At 29.2% G+C, this 20,532-nt stretch overlaps 1 protein-coding gene across 2 annotated transcripts in view; it reads right to left on the minus strand.

Annotated features, from left to right (window-relative positions):
- Positions 1-20,532, minus strand: part of sas (stranded at second transmembrane protein) — a 48,881-nt gene that overhangs the window by 13,040 nt on the left and 15,309 nt on the right. For both annotated transcript variants that reach the window (XM_088038999.1, XM_088039007.1), the window contains exons 2-3: positions 3,315-3,605; positions 3,044-3,259 (exon numbers count right to left, since the gene is read on the minus strand). In XM_088038999.1, the coding sequence (XP_087895125.1) occupies positions 3,044-3,259; positions 3,315-3,605 (507 nt within the window). The remainder of the gene's footprint in view (positions 1-3,043; positions 3,260-3,314; positions 3,606-20,532) is intronic.

Genomic DNA, 20,532 nt, shown 5'->3' on the forward strand with positions numbered 1-20,532 from the left:
ACTCAAAAGTAATATTTTCCCTAAATTTCATTATGCTGGCATTAAAACTACTAAAATAACAGCGCCGAATGCAAAATATTGAATATTTTTGCCTCATTCTCTAAACGAAATTTTCTAAAATTCGTTCCTGTTGCTCTAAAATTATGAAATTTAGAACAGTGAATTTTGCATTTAAAGCTAGCAAGTTCTTAAAATTTCATTACGTTGGCATCAAAACTACCAAAATTAAAGAGCCAAATGCAAAAAATTGGCTATTTTTGGTCCATTCTCTAAATGAAAATTTCTAAAATTCGTCCCCGTCCTTAAAAAATTTTGAGATTTAGAGGAGTAAATTAGTTATTCAAAAGTAACAATTTCCTAGAATTTCATTACGTTGGCATTAAAACTATCAAAAAAAAATAGGGGCAAATACGAAATATTGGATATTTTTGACCAATTTTCTAAAATTCGTTCTCGTCGTTCAAACATTTTGAGATTTAGAAAAGTGAAATTAGCCACTCAAAAGTAACAAGTTCCCAAAATTTTATTATATGGGCATCAAAACTATCGCAATTACAAGGGCGAATGCAAAATATTTGATATTTTTTGCCCATTCTCTAAACGAAAATTTCTAAATTCGTCTCTGTGGCTCTAAATTTATGAGATTAAGAACAGTGAATTATGTTCTCAAAGCTAGCATGATATTCAAATTTTATTAAGTTGGCATTAAAACTACCAAAATTACAGCGCCGAATGCTAAATATTTGCAATTTTGGTCTATTCTTTAAACAAACATTTCTAAAATTTGTTTCCGTCGTTCAAAAGTTTTGAGATTTAAAACAGTGAATTAGCCACTCAAAAGTAATAATTTCCCTAAATTTCATTATGCTGGCATTAAAACTATTAAAATGACAGGGCCGAATGCAAAATATTGAATATTTTTGCTTCATTTTCTAAACAATACTTTCTAAAACTCGTTCCTGTTGCTCTAAAATTATAAAATTTAGAACAGTGAATTATGCATTTAAAGCTAGCAAGTTCTTAAAATTTCATTACGTTGGCATCAAAACTACCAAAATTAAAGAGCCAAATGCAAAATATTTGCTATTTTTGGTCCATTCTCTAAATGAAAATTTCTAAAATTCGTCCCCGTCCTTAAAAAATTTTGAGATTTAGAGGAGTAAATTAGCCATTCAAAAGTAACAATTTCCCCAAATTTCATTACGTTGGCATTAAAACTATCAAAAAAAAAAAGGGGGCAAATACGAAATATTGGATATTTTTGGCCAATTTTCTAAAATTCGTTCTCGTCGTTCAAACATTTTGAAATTTAGAAAAGTGAAATTAGCCACTCAAAAGTAACAAGTTCCCAAAATTTTATAATATGGGCATCAAAACTAACGCAATTACAAGGGCGAATGCAAAATATTTGATATTTTTTGCCCATTCTCTAAACGAAAATTTCTAAAATTCGTCTTTGTGGCTCTAAATTTATGAGATTAAGAACAGTGAATTATGTTCTCAAAGCTAGCATGATCTTCAAATTTCATTAAGTTGGCATTAAATCTACCAAAATTACAGCGCCGAATGCTAAATATTAGCAATTTTGGTCCATTCTTTAAACAAAATTTTTAAAAATTTGTCCACATCGTTCAAAAATTTTGAGACTTAGAACAGTGAATTAGCCACTTAAAAGTAAGAGCTTCCTCAAATTTCACTTCCTTGGCATTAAAACTACCAAAATTACAGGGCCCAATGCGATATATTGGATATTTTTGGCCTATTCTCTAAAAGAATATTTCTAAAATTTGTCCGCGTCGTCCAAAAATTTTGAGATTTAAAACAGTGAATTAGCCACATAAGTGTAATAATTTCCCTTAATTTCATTAGGCTGGCGTTAAAACTACTAAAATAACAGGGCCCAAGACAAAATATTGGAAATTTGGCTTATATTTGGAAATTTGGCGCTCTAAAATGATAAGATTTGGAACAGTGAAATACGTACTCAAAGCTAGCAAGTTCTTAACATTTTATTACGTTGGCAACAAAACAACCAAAATTAAAGAGCCGAATGCAAGATATTGGATATTTTTGGTCCATTCTCTGAACGAGAATTTCTAAAATTCGTTCCTGTCGCTCTAAAATTATGAGATTAAAAACAATGAATTATGCAGTCAAAGCTAGCAAGTTCTTTAAATTTCATTAAGTTGCCATTAAAACTACCAAAATTACAGGACCGAATGCTAAATATTAGCTACTTTTGGTTCATTCTTTAAACAAAAATTTCTAAAATTCGTCCCCGCCGTTCAGAAATTTTGAGATTTAAAACAGTGAATTAGCCACTTAAAAGTAACAATTTTCCTAAATTTCCTTTCGTTGCCATTAAAACTACCAACATTACAGGGCCGAATCTAAAATATTAAATTAATTACCGAACGTTGATGCCCAGCAATTTAAGATATTGACTATTATAATTATCTAGTCAGAAAAAATCTCCAAATATTTGCAAAAAATCGATATTTTAAAACCACACACCATTAAAGAGAAAATTCGTGTGTCCTAATAGATTCTAAAAGTACCGAATTTATAAGTTCCAAATTCCATAATTGCACTTTTTCAAAACGCCAATTCTTTTTGATTTTTTAAATTAGTCTTGAGTTACTTTGGATTTAGCTAATTTTACAAATTTTATGTGATTTATACAGTTATTGCCTGGAGTATCTACATAATGCATCTATACATTCTTTTCTCTTTTGTGCGGGATCTAAATGTGCCTACGTCCAAAATTGTACCTTTTCTGTAATACTTTTTCTACTTTTAATAACCTACATATAAGACCACAAATATTTACAATTCAGTTTTAGAGCTAAATCGATCATATACCGAAAAAGAGGTGTAACTATTTGAAGAAGTAACGAAATGTTGTGGAAGGTGGTCAAAAAAGTACCATTTTTCGTACTCTCTTTTTCGTATCCAAATCAGCGCCTAACTTCTAATTTTCCTCATCTATTTCCTACTAGAAGCTTCCAACTTGAACTCCTCTACACCTAACTTAAAAACGCACCTGTATCAGCCGCGCAAACCAATATTGAGCAACACGTGTCTTCTGCATCCTTCGCCGTACAAAGAGGATCATCGATTTTCTTCCCCTTGCGTAAAAACGGCTTTTTACACCGATCTTCACATTCCATTTTCCCACTTCTACACGTACAGACCGAATCACACCCAATCTCCAACTTTTCTCCATTTTCATAGGTCAAGCCGCCCTTTTCGCAAATCCCTGCAAAACAACGTTAGAAGGTCACATCGCGAGCTGTAATTTTACAACGGGGTACCTTGAACTGTACTATTTGTCGTGACGTTATTATGTTCAGTTACTTTAGGTGTCAATATTCTTTCGGTTTGCATATCGTGGTCGTCCTCGTCTTCGCCGATGCTAACATCACTGAGGTCACCGAATTGGTCGTGAGTGGTATTTGAAGATAGAACGTTCCCTGTGCTGGACTCGCTCATGGTAAAGTTGAGAGCTCGCCCTTTGAGCTCTTCGCCTATTTGGTCTTCTGCTAACATGTTCATGGATTTGGGTAGGTCTATGGGCTTTGGTGTGTGGCTCGTCATCGACGTTTCTGAAAGAAAAAAAGTCGATTGATTTCGATTTTCAATAAAAATTTCAATTTCAATTTTCGGATTGTTAATTTCAACAGCAAATCCGCGCGAATTTTCTGATTTTAATTATTTTACTTTGTAGCTTAGTTTAATTAACGTCAGAATTCTTTGGCTGGAAACCACAAAGAGAAGTATGTTAATTTAAGTTTTGCAAATATCAATTAAATTTACATTTCAATGGTGGGGCTGATGTGTTTCACATTTCTCCAGAGGGGCGAGTTTATATCGACATTTTTGACAAACTGAATTTCTCAGGTTTCTCTAGTAATCCAAAATTACAGTCATTTATAAATTTTCGAAATTTTTTCCACTGGTGAAATTGTAATAATAAAATTCCTAATTTTTTCTATGAGCTTTTATTTCATAAACTGCAACTATTTTCTAGTAGATAATCATTGCTTATACATAGAAAGTCGAAGTTTTCCGAATCATTTCCAGAATTAAAAAAAAATATTTTTTTTTAAATTAAGTAAAAAAGTTCAACTTTAGATCTGCGAATTTGGTATAAAAATTGTAATTGATCTTTTAAGCTTCTCTTTCATTGCTTGTAGCTATTTTTAACTAGAATTAGTCTGTCTAAATTCAAAAACGAGGAATTTTCTGACCATCTATAGACTTAAGAAAAATATAAATTTTTGAAAAAATTGAGTGTTTTGCTCTAGATTTCTTAGTAGTTTGGTATAAAAATTCTAATTGTCGCTATGAGCTTCCACTTCATAAACTGCGGCCATTTTCTAATTGATCATGTCTGTTTAAAGAAAGAAATAAGAAAACTTCCATTTTATTTACAAAATATGAAAAAAGTCAAATTTTAAAAAAGTGGAGAAAAAAAATGCACTTATGGTCGGGAATAAAATTCCTAATTTTTTCTATGAGCTTTTATTTCATAAACTGCAACTATTTTCTAGTAGATAATCATTGCTTATACACAGAAAGTCGAAGTTTTCCGAATTATTTCCAGAATTAAAAAAAAATACTTTTTTAAATACTTTTTTTTTAATTGAGTAAAAAATTTCAGCTTTAGATTTACGAGTTTGGTATAAAAATTTTAATTCATTTTATAAACTTCTTTTTCATTGTTTGTAGCTATTTTTAACTAGATTTAGTCTGTCTAAATTCAAAAACGAGGAATTTTCTGACCATCTATAGACTTAAGAAAAATATAAATTTTTGAAAGTGAAGTAGAGTAAAAATTTGAGTGTTTTTTTTGCTCTAGATTTTTTAGTAGTTACGTATAAAAAATCAAATTCTCGCAATGAGCTTCCACTTCATAAACTGCGGCCATTTTCTAATTGATCATGTCTGTTTAAAGAAAGAAATAAAACAACTTCCATTTTATTTACAAAATATGAAAAAAGTCAAATTTTAAAAAGTGGAGAAAAAAATGCACCTATGGTTGGGAATAAAACTTCTAACTTTTTCTATGAGCTTTTATTTCATAAACTGCAACTATTTTGTTGTAGATAATCATTGCTTATTACACAGAAAGTCGAAGTTTTCCAAATTATTTGCAGGATTAATTAATTGAGTAAAAAATTTCAGCTTCAGATTTGCGAGTTTGGTATAAAATTTTTAATTGATCTTATAAGCCTCTCTTTCATTGCTTGTAACTATTTTTAACTAGATTTAGTCTGTCTAAATTCAAAAACTAGGAATTTTTTGACCATCTATAGATTTAAGAAAAATATAAATTTTTGAAAGTGAGGTAGAGTAAAAATTTGAGTGTTTTGCTCTAGATTTCTTAGTGGTTCGGTATAAAAAATCTAATTCTCGCTATGAGCTTCCATTTCATAAACTGCGGCCATTTTCTAATTGATTATGTCTGTTTAAAGAAAGAAATAAGAAAACTTCCATTTTATCTACAAAATATGAAAAAAGTCTAATTTTAAAAAGTGAAGAAAAAAAAATGCACTTATGGTTGGGAATAAAATTCCTAATTTATTCTATGAGCTTTTATTTCATAAACTGCAACTATTTTCTAGTAGATAATCATTCCTTATATACAGAAAGTCGAAGTTTTCCGAATTATTTCCAGAAAAAAATACGTTTTCTTTTAATTGAGTAAAAAATTTCAGCTTCAGATTTGCGAGTTTGGTATAAAATTTTTAATTGATCTTATAAGCTTCTTTTTCATTGCTTGTAGCTATTTTTAACTAGATTTAGTCTGTCTAAATTCAAAAGCGAGGAATTTTCTGGCCATCTATAGAATTAAAAAAATATAAATTTTTGAAAGTGAAGTAGAGTAAAATTTGAGTGTTTTGCTCTAGATTTCTTAGTAGTTTGGTATAAAAATTCTAATTGTCACTATGAGCTTCCATTTCTTAAACTGCGGTTATTTTCACCAAGATTATGTTGTTTTAAAACAGAAATAAAGATATTTTCAATTGTATAACAAAATTGAGAAAAATACGAATTTTTAAAAATGTAGTAATAAAATTAGGAGCTCCATATCTGTTAGTTCGGGACCAAATTCCCAATTGCTGTTAAAAGATTCTACTTCAGGAACTGTGGTTCATTCTCTAGTTTGATTATTTTTACTTAAACACAAAAACAAGAAGTTTTCCGAAGTTTGTACAGAATTAAGAAAAATGCGATTTTTTTAAATTGAGTAAAAATTTGAGTTTTCCACATCGACTAGACCTGAAATAGTCTAATTATTGACATGAGTTTCCATTTCATGAACTGCAACATTTTCCAAATAGAATATGTTTGTGTAAAAAACACAGAAATAAGCAATTTTCGAATTTGTGCACAGAATTAAAAAAAACACATTTTTTTTTAAAATGGATTAAAAAAAGTACTTCAGATCTGTTCGGAATAACTTTCTAATTGTTACTAAATTGATAAAATATTGCGCTTTTCTACCAGACTATCTCTGTTTAAACACAGGAACAAGAAGTTTTACGAATTATTCACAAACAAAATTGTGGTCCAGATCGTCTAATTTCAAATAATAATTAAAGAACTGCTTCTGATTTCTGCTACATTATGTCTACTTAAACACAGAAATTCTGATTTTTCCAAATTATCTACAAATTAGGATAAACACAAAATTTGGAAAATGAAGTAAAAATCTGTTAATTTTATAATAAAATGCCTATTTGTCGCATTTTATGAACTGCAGTTATTTTCTACTAGATTATTTCTGTTTAAACACAGAAACAAGAAAATTTCTAAAATATTCATAGAATTAAGAAACGAACGAAATTTTGGAAATTAAGTAAAAATTTAAGTGCTTCCGATTTGTTATAATATTTCTAATTATCGCTATAATTTTTCCTTTTATGAACTGCAGCTATTTTTATTTTATCTTGAAAAACACAAGCAAGAAATGTTTTAAATGTTGAACGGCCTGATAGCTTTAGAACTTCAAATGCCTCGATATCTCTGTTTTTTATTATACCAACAAATTCGATTCCCTTTTATTTCCATTTTTTTTTTCATTTTTTTTTTTTGCTTATTTTTTTATCTTATTCCTGAATCAGGCAAACTAAACGCGAATATAGAAATAGAGAAACCTTCATTAAAGCACAAACTGATGGAAAATGCCTTGACAAAAAAACAGAAATTTTTGAAAATTTTTCCATTGGTGAAATTGGAACTTTGAGTGCCTTTCTTAAAATATTTTTGAGTTGCTTATCAACAGGACCACAATGCATAATTATTGTAAGTCGAACATGACAAATTTTGGAATTTTTTATTCTGAGATGAAACAAAAATTTCCGAAAAAAAAATAAAATGTGTAGCTCTCCTAATTTTAATGCCAAGTCACCCAAATTGAAAGATATTAGTTATTAAAAACTGCTTATTAACAGTGCCAAATTACAAAGTTGTAAGTCCAACATGACATTCGGAAATTTACAAAATGTTTTATTAAGATTTGTATCTCAGGTATTTCTAACGTAAGTTAATTTTAGAGAGGTAAGTATCTTTGAGTTGTTCTTTAACTGTGTTAAATTGCAACATTGTGTATCAAACAAATTTTGGAATATTTTATTCTTTGTATTTATTAAAAATTTCCAAAAAAAAACTATCCATGCTTGTAACTGTAGTACTGTCAACACCAATGCTGTCAAATTTGGGGAAATGACTAACTTATTTTTAGTTACTATTTGTGCCAAATTTCAACAAGCTAACGCAAAAACGACTGATTCCTAAATTTTTAATTTTTGGATGATCTGGAAACACCAAAAATATTCTAAAAGGAATGTAACTCTGGTAATTTAAACGCTAAATTAACCAACTTTTGATTGTTAGGTTTGACAAACGTCCATTATTTTCAAAATTGTAGAACAAGAAATAAACATTTTTTAAATCTTGAAACCGCTTCTGCGACTTCTCCGGTTATTTACATAAGAGAAATCGGGCGGTACACAATACCGTGAATGTAACCAGGATGTGCAACTGGTTCTTTTGTATGTTATGAGCTTTTTTCTTGCCGTTGGGCAATGCTCTTCTTCGCACGTGTTTGTTTAAACAATTAGAGAAGACGGAATCCACCAAACGCCGAAGATTCTGAAAGGTTGAGTAAGAAGATACCGGCACGTCGTTACTCATTATCATTACGAAAGATGAGATACAGGTTAATAGCTACGCCCTGAGGCGCACAGAGGTGTTATTATTTATCCGCATTGCAACCAGTTTCACTCACTTTTCAGATGGACTCAGGTTCATCCGTGTTGTGCCCAGAAGGTTATTAGACTTCGTGCAGAACAAGAACTGGCCGGTTGTGCCTCTAGCTCGTTATACTGTTTCTTCTTCTTGCTTTAATGCGACAAAATGTGAGGTGTTTTGTACATTAATTTTTTGTCTTAAGAGAGAAATGGGAAAAATTTGGGCGACTCGGCCGAAACGTGTGCCTTTCAATTACCATTTTCTTTAATTAGCATAATTAAAATTGTTCTAAATTTTAATACAAATTAGTTGTAAATGGAATCTCTCGTTTTATACTTTTAAATGTGAAATAACGTGCTAATAAAATTTTATAACACGCAATTTAAAACATTACCAACTTAACTAATTTACGATCAATTAGCGGGATTAGTGGTCAATGGAAGTAAGTATTGGATAAATAATTCCTATTTTTTTCTAACAACATTTGGCAACAATAAGTCTTGGACACCAGCTAAACCACAAAAGGTACCAAAATTTTTTGCTCACAACTGTAAATAATATGATCCGACTTAGTTATTTTGCAGTGATGCTGAAAATTAGTCATGTCGTTGTTGATGTAGGTAAACATAAATTTAATAATTAGTTCCTCTATAAAACTAATTAGAAATACGGCCTAATTAAACATAAAATTAACATAATAAATTTGTTTTATGGCAAAAAACGGAAAAGTTAGGCTTTATTATTAGTACCAATAAATTGCGGCATAATTAATAAAGGCCAACAATTGAAAATAACATTTATAGGTTGATATTGAAATTTTGATATCTGAAACTTATAAATGAATGTTAAAAATTGGATTTGATTCGCATGGAAAAGGCTCATTTTTGCCTTCAAAATAATGTTTGGGCCCCTTAAAAAATGAATGAAACATTTATTTACATCGTCCTTGTTATGTGAATTCAAAGCAAATTTTAAATTGAATTTGTGGATTTCGCTTGGATTTTCTACATTTTCTTTGAGTTCTATTCAGATTCTGTTTACGTTTTCTCTACATCCTTCGCATTATTTTTCTCTTATAGATTCTCTTCCTAAGTTTGTCTATTTTTTTAATGGTTGCTTCGATTTCTTCAGGCTTCTGTAGATTTTAAAAATTTCTTTCGTTCTTGATTTTTATTTTTCTGAAATTTTTGGATTTTCCTTGGATTCTCTCTAGATCTTCTCTTTCCAATTCTATTTCGATTCTTTATTACACAATTTCTCGATTCTCTTTACTTACTATCTAGATTTTTAATTTTAGATTTTTTTAGGATTCGATTTTAAGAGCCCACAGCTTAATTTAATTAGGTCTTTGGATTGTTTCGATTTTCAATAATTCTTTGAAATGTTCCTTATAAACTTTTGTAGGTTCTCATTATCTCTGTATTTCATCTCCACTTTCTGTATAATCTTCTAAATTTTATAGATTTTTTTAAATTCTGCTGCATCTGTAATTTCGAAATTGTTTGGAATATTTTACAGCTTAGTTAACAATTATTTAATAAGATTTCAATTTTGTTCATTTTAGATTGTGTGGATTAACTGTTTTTTTTTGTTCTGAACATTTTTAACTTTTTAATTTGACTAGTTGTATTGGTTTTGTAGTTTCTTTTATTTCATGTTCCTTCTAGGTTCTGTTGTTTCTCGAATTTTTTCAGATTGTTTAAATGCGTAAATAAAAAAGGTTTCAAAATATCCACAGAATTACAAAACATTCGAATTTTTAAAGGAGGAACATAAATCCGTGTTTCAGATCTGCAAGTTTGTTATAAAAATTCTAATTCTGGCCATAAGCTTCCAATTTACAAAACGCAGATATTTGCTATTAGATAATATCTGTGTCATAACAAAAACAATTTTACAAATCTTCAGAATTAAGAAAAATTCGAAATTTTGCAAACTGAGTTCAAATGCTCTAGATCTGCAAAATTTAGTATAAATTTCTTAATTGACGCTATGTGGTTCTTATGAACTGTAGGTATTTTTTACTGGATTTTGTCTGTTTTAATCCAAACACGAGGAAATTCTTAAATATCTACAAAATTACGATAAATACAAATTTTTGAAAGTTTAGAAATTCTCGCTATGAGCTTCCACTTCCACTAAAGAAAGAAATAAGGAAACTTGCATTTTATCTACAAAATATGGAAAACGTAAAATTTTTAAAATGGAGAAAAAAAATGCACTTATGGTTAAGAATAAAATTTCTAATTTTAGATAATCATTGCTTATACACAGAAGGTCGAAGTTTTCCGAATTATTTCCAGAATTAAAAAAAAATACGTTTTCTTTTAATTGAGTAAAAAATTTCAGCTTCAGATTTGCGAGTTTGGTACAAAATTTTTTGGCCTCATGAATTGTAAACGTCAAATTTACATTCAATTGACATCTTCGGAAACACTAGATTTACAAGTGCCCTGGACGTTTACACACGGCGTGCGGTAAAAATTGCCCAAATCGTCTGCTCTTCATTTGCGTTTATAAATTAAAATCACTTTACCATAATGAAGATTGATCACCAAAGTGGAATCTACCTAAATTATTATCTCAATTAAGACAATATTTCAATTTTTAAAGTAATATTAAAACGTTTTTTATACAGCGCCATCTTGTGTACTTTTAGCTATTTTTAACTAGATTTAGTCTGTCTAAATTCAAAAACGAGGAATTTTCTGACCATCTATAGAATTAAGAAAAATATAAATTTTTGAAAGTGAAGTAGAGTAAAAATTTGAGTGTTTTGCTCTAGATTTCTTAGTGGTTCGGTATAAAAAATCTAATTCTCGCTATGAACTTCCACTTCATAAACTGCGGCCATTTTCTAATTGATTATGTCTGTTTAAAGAAAGAAATAAGAAAACTTCCATTTAATCTACAAAATATGAAAAAAGTCAAATTTTAAAAAATGGAGAAAAAAAATGCGATTAGGTATGGTTGGGAATAAAATTCCTAATTTTTTCTATGAGCTTTTATTTCATAAACTGCAACTATTTTCTAGTAGATAATCATTGCTTAAACACAGAAAGTCGAAGTTTTCCGAATTATTTCCAGAATTAAAAAAAATACGTTTTTTTAAATTAAATAAACAATTTCAACTTTAGATCTGCGAGTTTGGAATAAAAATAGATTTAGTCTGTCTAAATTCAAGATCGAGGAATTTTCTTACCATCTATAGAATTAAGAAAATAGTTATTTACAGTCGCGTGTGGTAACTTACATTTTACAGCGCGAAATCAGTTTGAAGCACGACGGCGTAGCCGGAGTGCTTTAATGATTGAGCGCTGTAAAATGGTTAACGCACAAGAGTTGTATTAAACTTTTTGGCCGAAAAATTTTAATTTAAATAATCGGATTTTTCAAAATTTATGAGAACTGTCACATCTGACATTTGTAAATTTCATCATCTGTCAATTCTGTCAATTTTGTAGTTGGTGCACAAAAAGTACACAAGATGGCGCTGTATAAAAAACGTTTTAATATTACTTTAAAAATAGAAATATTGTCTTAATTGAGATAATAATTTAGGTAGATTCCACTTTGATGATCAATCTTCATTATGGTAAAGTGATTTTAATTTATAAACGCATGTGAAGAGCAGACGATTTGGGCAATTTTTACAGCACGGCGTGTGTAAACGTCCAGGGCGCTTGTAAATCTAGTGTTTCCGAAGCTGTCAATTGAATGTTAATTTGACGTTTACAATTCATGAGGCCAAAAATATAAATTTTTGAAAGTGAAGTAGAGTAAAAATTTGAGTGTTTTACTCTAGATTTCCTAGTAGTTCGGTATATAAATTCTAATTGTCGCTATGAGCTTCCACTTCTTAAACTGCGATCATTTTCTACAAGATTATGTTGGTTTAAAAACAGAAATAAAGAAAATTTCAATTGTATCACAACATTAAGAAAAATGCCAATTTTTAAAAATGTAGCAAAAAAATTAAGAGCTCCATATCTGTTAGTTTGGGACAAAATTCCTAATTGGTGTTAAAAGTTTTCACTTTAGAAACTGTGGTTTTTCTCCAGTTGGGATCATTTCTACTTAAACACAAAAACAAGAAGTTTTCCGAAGTTTGTACAGAATTAAGAAAAATACGATTTTTTTAAATTGAGTAAAAAATTTGAATGTTTCAGATCGACTAGTCCCGAAAAAATGTCTAATTGTCGCCATGAGTTTCCATTTTATGAACTGCAACATTTTCCAAATAGAATATGTTTGTGTAAATACAGAAATAAGCAATTCTCCAATTTATGCACAGAATTAAAAAAACACAAATTTTGAAAAATGAATTAAAAAAAGTGCTTAAGATCTGCTAGTTCGAAAGAAATTTCTAAGTTTTCCGAATTATTCACAAAAAACGATTGCCTAATTCCAAATAATAATTAAAGAACTGCTTCTGATTTTTACTAGATTATGTCTACTTAAACACAGAAATTCTGAATTTTCCAAATTATCTACAAAATTAGGATAAACACAAAATTTGGAAAATAAAGTAAAAATCTGCTATTTTATAATAAAATGCCTATTTGTCGTATTTTATGAACTGCAGTTATTTTCTACTAGATTATTTCTGTTCAAACACAGAAACAATTAAATTTCTAAAATATTCACAGAATTAGGAAACAAACGAAATTTTGGAAATTAAGTAAAAATTTAAGTGCTTCCGATTTGTTATAATATTTCTAATTATCGCTATAATTTTTCCTTTTATGAACTGCAGCTATTTTTATTTTATCTTGAAAAACACAAGCAAGAAATGTTTTGAATGTTAAACGGCCTGATACCTTTAGAGCTTCAAATGTCCCGATATCTCTTAATGTTTTTCATTCTACCAACAAATTCGACTGTCTTTTATTTCCATTTTTTCTTCCATTTTTATTTTTTTGCTTATTTTTTTTACCTTATTACTGAATCAGGCAAACTAAACGAGGATATACTAGAAATTGAGAAACCATTATTAAAGCACAAAGTGATGGAAAATTCCTTAACAGATAACAGATATCTCGAATAGTAATTTAGTTAAAAGGAAAGTTAACACTTTAGTCACTCAGTCCTTTTAGAAACTTGATTGATAATATCCAAATCAGGAAATTTTCCGTTTTCCTTTTATGTATTAAAACAGTCATCAGCAACACGCAGCATTGCATAAATTAATTTTTTTAACAGATCCTCAACCATAAACGTGTGCATTTTTAATATTTTCCAAGGCTATCAACATTACTCTTGGATTTCCCGTCGATAAAATTTGTGTTTTTTTGTCGTTATTATAATAATTTCAATTTTCTAAATTTGGCGTTTTTTATCGAAACGGTACAAGCATAACTACAAGGTTGAGCAAGCCTACAAGAATTTAACGGAACTGCTCGCAATAATTGATAAAAAAATGTCTCGCATTAACTCTGTTTTCTCTGTAATTAAATCACATTCTTGCGGTGTGCCCACATAGTAGAAACTCCAGCGGTATAACAATGAATATCGTGAAATGACACTGTACCGAGTGTTCATTGAACTTGGTAAAATTTGTTATGCGTAAAAATCACAGGCTATAATCAAGCCTCTTCATGCGTAACAAACAAGATAGGCTTAATCAGTTTTTCGTTTTGTCGTTGCGCTGCTATTAACTAAAATTTACGGGAGATCTTCGCAGCGATTACCAGTGAGAACTTGGAGGATTATACTGTTATGTAACACCGGCGCAACCTTTCTTCATATCATCACATCCTTTGAAGCCTATTAAAACGCTGAAAATTTCCGCAAAGTTTATAGGACGTTCATTCATTCTCACGTATCGTCTTTACCGGACGTTACTCACTTTTTTGTTTGGGTTGTTAATGCGACATCCGATTCTTCGGGCTATTAAAGGAATACAAAACAGAACGAATTCACGCAATTTCTGATTAAGTTTACGACTTTTCACAAGCTATTGGTGGTCGACTAATTAATTTCAAAATCTGATTGTGAGCTAATACGCTTTATAGGGACTGGGTGACATGTGAAAACATTGCGAAAGGTTTAGATTTAATAGTGTGAGATTTTTTTTTTTTGAGTACAAATGCTCTAGATCTGCAAATTTGGTATAAAATTCTTAATTGACGCTATTTGCTTCTCTTTTATGAACTGTAGGTATTTTTACTGGATTTTGTCTGTTTTAATCCAAACACGAGGAAATTCTTAAATATCTACAAAATTACGATAAATACAAATTTTTGAAAGTTTAGAAATTCTCGCTATGAGCTTCCACTTCATAAACTGCGACTATTTTCTACTTGATAATGTCTGTTTAAAGAAAGAAATAAGGAAACTTGCATTTTAGCTACAAAATATGGAAAAAGTCAAATTTTTAAAAATGGAGAAAAAAAAGCACTCATGGTTAGGAATAAAATTCCTAATTTTTTCTGTGAGCTTTTATTTCATAAATTGCAACTATTTTCTAACAGATAATTATTGCTTATACACAGAAGGTCAAAGTTTTTCGAATTATTTCCAGTTTAAAAAAATACGCTTTGTTAAATTGAGTAAAAAATGTCAACTTCAAATTAGCGAGTTTGGTATAAAATTTTTAATTGATCTTATAAGCCTCTCTTTCATTGCTTGTAACTATTTTTAACTAGATTTAGTCTGTCTAAATTCAAAAACTAGGAATTTTTTGACCATCTATAGATTTAAGAAAAATATAAATTTTTGAAAGTGAAGTAGAGTAAAAATTTGAGTGTTTTGCTCTAGATTTCTTAGTGGTTCGGTATAAAAAATCTAATTCTCGCTATGAGCTTCCATTTCATAAACTGCGGCCATTTTCTAATTGATTATGTCTGTTTAAAGAAAGAAATAAGAAAACTTCCATTTTATCTACAAAATATGAAAAAAGTCAAATTTTAAAAAGTGAAGAAAAAAAAATGCACTTATGGTTGGGAATAAAATTCCTAATTTATTCTATGAGCTTTTATTTCATAAACTGCAACTATTTTCTAGTAGATAATCATTCCTTATATACAGAAAGTCGAAGTTTTCCGAATTATTTCCAGAAAAAAATACGTTTTCTTTTAATTGAGTAAAAAATTTCAGCTTCAGATTTGCGAGTTTGGTATAAAATTTTTAATTGATCTTATAAGCTTCTCTTTCATTGCTTGAAGCTATTTTTAACTAGATTTAGTCTGTCTAAATTCAAAAACGAGGAATTTTCTGACCATCTATAGAATTAAGAAAAATATAAATTTTTGAAAGTGGAGTAGAGTAAAAATTTGAGGGTTTTGCTCTAGATTTCGTAGTAGTTCGGTATAAAAAATCTAATTTTTGCAATGAGCTTCCATTTCATAAACTGCGGCATTTTCTAATTGATCATGTCTGTTTAAAGAAAGAAATAAGAAAACTTCCATTTTATTTACAAAGTATGAAAAAAGTCAAATTTTAAAAAGTGGAGAAAAAAATTGCACTTATGGTTGGGAATAAAATTCCTAATTTTTTCTATAAGCTATAAGCTATATAAGTACAGTAAAAACTTTTCCCAAGCTATTGGTGGTCGACTAATTAATTAATTTTAATCTGATTGTGAGCTAATATGCTTTATAGGGACTGGGTAACATTTGAAAAGGTTGCGAAAGGTTTAGATTTAATAGTGCGAAGTTTTTTTTTCGACCAATGACGGCGATTTGGCAATCACAGTTGTAAAACAAAAGAAAATCGTTGTTGGGTGTTTTAATTGTGTACATGGTGAGCCATTATTATATCAGGAATGTTGTAATAAAAATTATGTTTGCAATAAAAGTTTTAAAGTGGAAGCATTGAAAGCGCCTTCACATCATGTGGAATTTTTATTTGACTCTAGAATTGTCTATTATTAGAATTGCAACTATTCCCTACTGGATTTTGTGTTTAAATACACAAACCAAAAATTTGGCAAAATTATTCAAAGAATTAAAAAAATACGAATTTTTCAAATGGAGAAAAATAAATGTGTGCTCTTTATCTTCTGCTAGTTCGTGATAAAATTTCCAATTGTTGTTATTAGCTTGAAATTAATAAACTGTATGTCTTTTCTAGTAGATTACCTTCATTTAACACAAAAACAAACAGTTAAGAAAAATACGAATTTTTAAAAAAATAGTATACAAAAATTGAGTGCTTCAGATTTGTGAATTCGGATGAAATTTTGAGTTGTCGCTATGAACTTCTTTTGATGAACTGTAGCTATATTTAACAAGATTTTGTCTGTCTACATCTAAAACTGAGGGATTTTTAACCATACACAGAATTAAAGAAAAATACAAATTTTTGAAAGTAAAAATTTGAGCGCTCTTGATCTGCTAGTTTGGTATAAGATTTCAAATTGCTGGTATGAACTTCCACTGAATTGTGGTCATGTTCTGCTGTACTATGTCTGATTAAGCACAAAAACAAGAAAATTTTCAAGTTATCTACATAATTAAGGAAAATACAAATTTTTTAAAATGGAATAAAAAAAATAATGCTCCAGATCTCTTATGGTTTGTTGTAAAATTTCTAATTGTGGCTATAAGATTCAATTTCATGAACTGCAGCTATTTTCAACTAGAGTTCATCTATTCAAATACCAAAACAGAGATTTTATAAAATATTGACAGAAATAACCAAAATAAGATTTTTTTTTAAATCAGATGGTTTGGTAAAAAAATTTTAATTTCAAATATATGCTGTAATTTTATGATCCCTTGATATTTTTTTCTAGATTATGTCTATTAAATACAGTAAAAAGAAGTTTCAAAAATTTCCACAAAATTACAAAATTTACAAATTTTTGAAAATGGAGGAAACCAAATCAGTGCTCCAGATATCCTAGTTTGTTATAAAAATTTTAATTGTCGCTATGTGTTTCCATTTTATGAACTGCCGCCATTTTCTACTCGATTATGTCTGATTGAACGCAGAAATAAAAAGTTTTCTAGTTTATTTACAGAATTAAGATAAATCAGAATTTTTAAAAATTGAGTAAAACAATTCAGTGCTCCAGATCTGTTAGATCAAGATAAATTTTCTAATTGCTGCTATGAGCTTCCACTTCATGAACTGCAATTACTTTCTAGTAAACTGTTTCTGCTGAAACACAGAAACAAGAAGTTTTCCGAATTATTCATACAATTAAGAAAAATAGGAATTTTTTAAAAGTGAGATCTGCGAGTTTGGTATAAAATTCTTAATTGACGCTATGAGCTTCTTGTTCATGAACTGTAGCTATTTTTTACTAGATTTCGTCTGTTTAAATCAAAAATTTTAAATCCAAAAACTATCAGCAGAATTAAGAAATATACGATTTTTTTAATGTGGAGTTAAAATTTTAGTGCTCTGCTTTAAAAGTTTAGTATAAAAAATTGTAATTTTCGTTGTGACCTTCCACTTTATGACCTGCCACCATTTTTTACGAGATTATGTTTGTTTAAACATTGAAATAAAGAATTTTTCAGTATATACAAAAAATTAAGAAAAATACGATTTTTTGAAAAATGAGTAAAAAAATTTGGTGCTTCAGATTTGTTAATTCGAGATAACTTTCCTAATTGTTGCTATAAGCTCCCACTTTATGAACTGTGACTATTTTTTATTACCTTATGTCTGTTGAAATACAGAAATAAGAAATTTATCCACAGAATTAAGAAAAATACGAATAAAAATTTTGAGTACTCCAGATTAGTTAGTCCCGATTAAAATTTCTAATTGTCGCCATGAGTTTCCATTTCATAAACTGCATCTATTTTATATTAGATTATGTTTATTTAAGCACATAAAGATGGAATTTTCCAAATTATTTACCAAATTATTAAAACTACATATTTTTGAAAATGGAGTTAAAAAAAAATTCCTCAGATTTGCTTGCGTGGAATAAATTTTCTGTTTGTGATCATGAGTGTCCATTCGAGAAATTGCAGCCAGTTTTTACTGGATTATGTCTGTTTAAATACAGAACTAATGAATTTTCCAAAATATCCATAGAATTAAGAAAGAAGCGAATTTTTGAAAATGGAGTAAAAATTTTGAGTGCTTCAGATGTGAATTCCATATAAGTAAAAGTTCTCATTGTCGCTATAATCTTTCATTTTATGAACTGCAGCAATTTTTTACAAAAAGTTATGAAACAAATATAAATTTTTGAAATAATTTAATCAAGTACAAATTTTAGCGCCTAGAGAATCTCCAAGATTTAGTTGAGAATCTAAAGAATTTAAGAAATTGCGGAACTCGAACAACTGTCTATTATACATTGTTTATCTAACTTGTTCCATTTCTTCCACTTTCTGCATTCATTTTCCTTTTTTCCAATTTATAAATTTTCCATTTCCTTTTAATTTTTTAATGGTTTAGTTCACTGAATCCTTAATTGCATAATAATAATTTTAAATTACAGCCAATGACATTTTTTATATTTTGGCAATTTTTTTCTTAATTTACCACATCCTCCCACCAATAACATGAATGGTACAATTAATCCTCTAATCTCATCTCAACAATCAGCATTTATCATTCTCTCACACCGTAGTTCCTCTATAACGCGAATAAAATAATTAAATATGTAAATTATGCCTGTATAACAGTGAAAGTTTTGGCCGATGTTGTCTATAGTCAACAATAAGCACGAACCTACCATTGTTTATTTTGACCCATATTTGTTGTTAAATTGCTTCTTGCACCAATAACAAGATATTGTTCTATTTGCATGATTATTGCTTGATACACACCTTAAAGCATAAATCTTTTTGTAAACCAAAACGACTCGAGGTGTAATATTACAAAACACCGATAAATGTGGTCAATTCAGACCTTGTAATTTTAACACGGAAACACGATGATCGTAATTGTAGATCTAGAAAGATTGGAAGAAGAACGTCAAATTGGAACAGTTATGTTGCAATGAGTGTGGGAATGATGGTGTTTTATGAAGGTTTAAATTGGTAATTACTAAAGATAATAACTTCCTCGGTTGAATTAAAATTGTACTTGAATATTCAGAATATTAAAATATGGGACAGATACAAGTTCCTTGTTTCCCTATTTGAATCAACAATATTTAGTCAATGAGATAGAGATTTAATGAAATTCCAGAATTCTCTGTCTTGGAAGTGAGAATCCTTGCATCCGCTCGGATTTTTAAAACCGACTTTTCAATCTGCGGCGGTTATAAAATCCATTCTATCCTAGGTCTATTAGTAGCTATTATCTAGTTTGTTGTTACATAATGTTACGAAAGTTGCAGTAAAATTCTAATGAACGGAACATAATAATACAGAAACAATAAACAAGTAGTAAAAATATGAAATATGAAAGATAAATTACAGGGGAATATGTATGTATGTATTCTATACGACAAGCGTCTCATTAAGAATTAATCGCTAGAAAGTGAAGTATTAGATACTTTAATAAAATTTTTATTGGTTCTGAATCCGACGCCCGCTTACCTCCATCAGGTCTGGATTTACAGATATTTAAAACTTAAAACAAAAATATTCTGGGAGCTAACGATGAATTTTACAATTTTATTACTTGAAGATTTTAAATACAATTAAAAACGATTATGGACACCCCTAAAATCGTCATTAAAACCTTCCAGCAGTCTGGTGGGGTCTTTCAGACCCAGAGGTGGAAAAAAAGCGTTGCACTCTCTAAACTAATTGACTCAAAAAGCCCAAATCTCTTATAGCTGCTTGTTTGACTACCGTCTTTTTTGTTCCGGCATTGTCAGTGCAAAAATGTAAAATTTGTAATAAAATAAATATATTGACCGGACCTCTCTGGCGCGATATTATTTCTTCCAGATTTCAAAAGTTGTCTAACTTTAAACTCTAAGTGTATTATTTTTTTGAGTCACATGCGTATTTTTAACTCGCGAAATTTTTATAAGTTGTGACTATAAAAAAAATTGACTTTGAACATGAAAAATGTGCTTTTTCTTTTTTGGAAAAAAGTGCCGTTTCAAAAAAAAACATTTTTTTTGGAATGATGAAAGGAAAATTGATTATCTAAGTAATAATGACTGAGTGAATGAGTGAATATATTTGCATAGAATCCATCATTTTGTGTATTTGTTCACTTTTAAATTGATGTTTATTGATTTGCAAGTTTATCTTATTTCCACGTTGTAATTAAATATGTTTTTTAATCTACTGAATACAATCTTCAAATTTAGAATGTTTTACATCATTTTCAAGCAAATTACAGTATTGAATTTTATTTTAGGCCTGGGGCTGAGCTAGCAGACTACTGGATGGTTAATTT

The sequence above is a fragment of the Gnatocerus cornutus genome, chromosome 1 (genome assembly GCF_029298725.1).
Source record: "Gnatocerus cornutus isolate USDA-ARS CGAHR chromosome 1, icGnaCorn1.1, whole genome shotgun sequence".
Classification (NCBI taxonomy): domain Eukaryota; kingdom Metazoa; phylum Arthropoda; class Insecta; order Coleoptera; family Tenebrionidae; genus Gnatocerus; species Gnatocerus cornutus.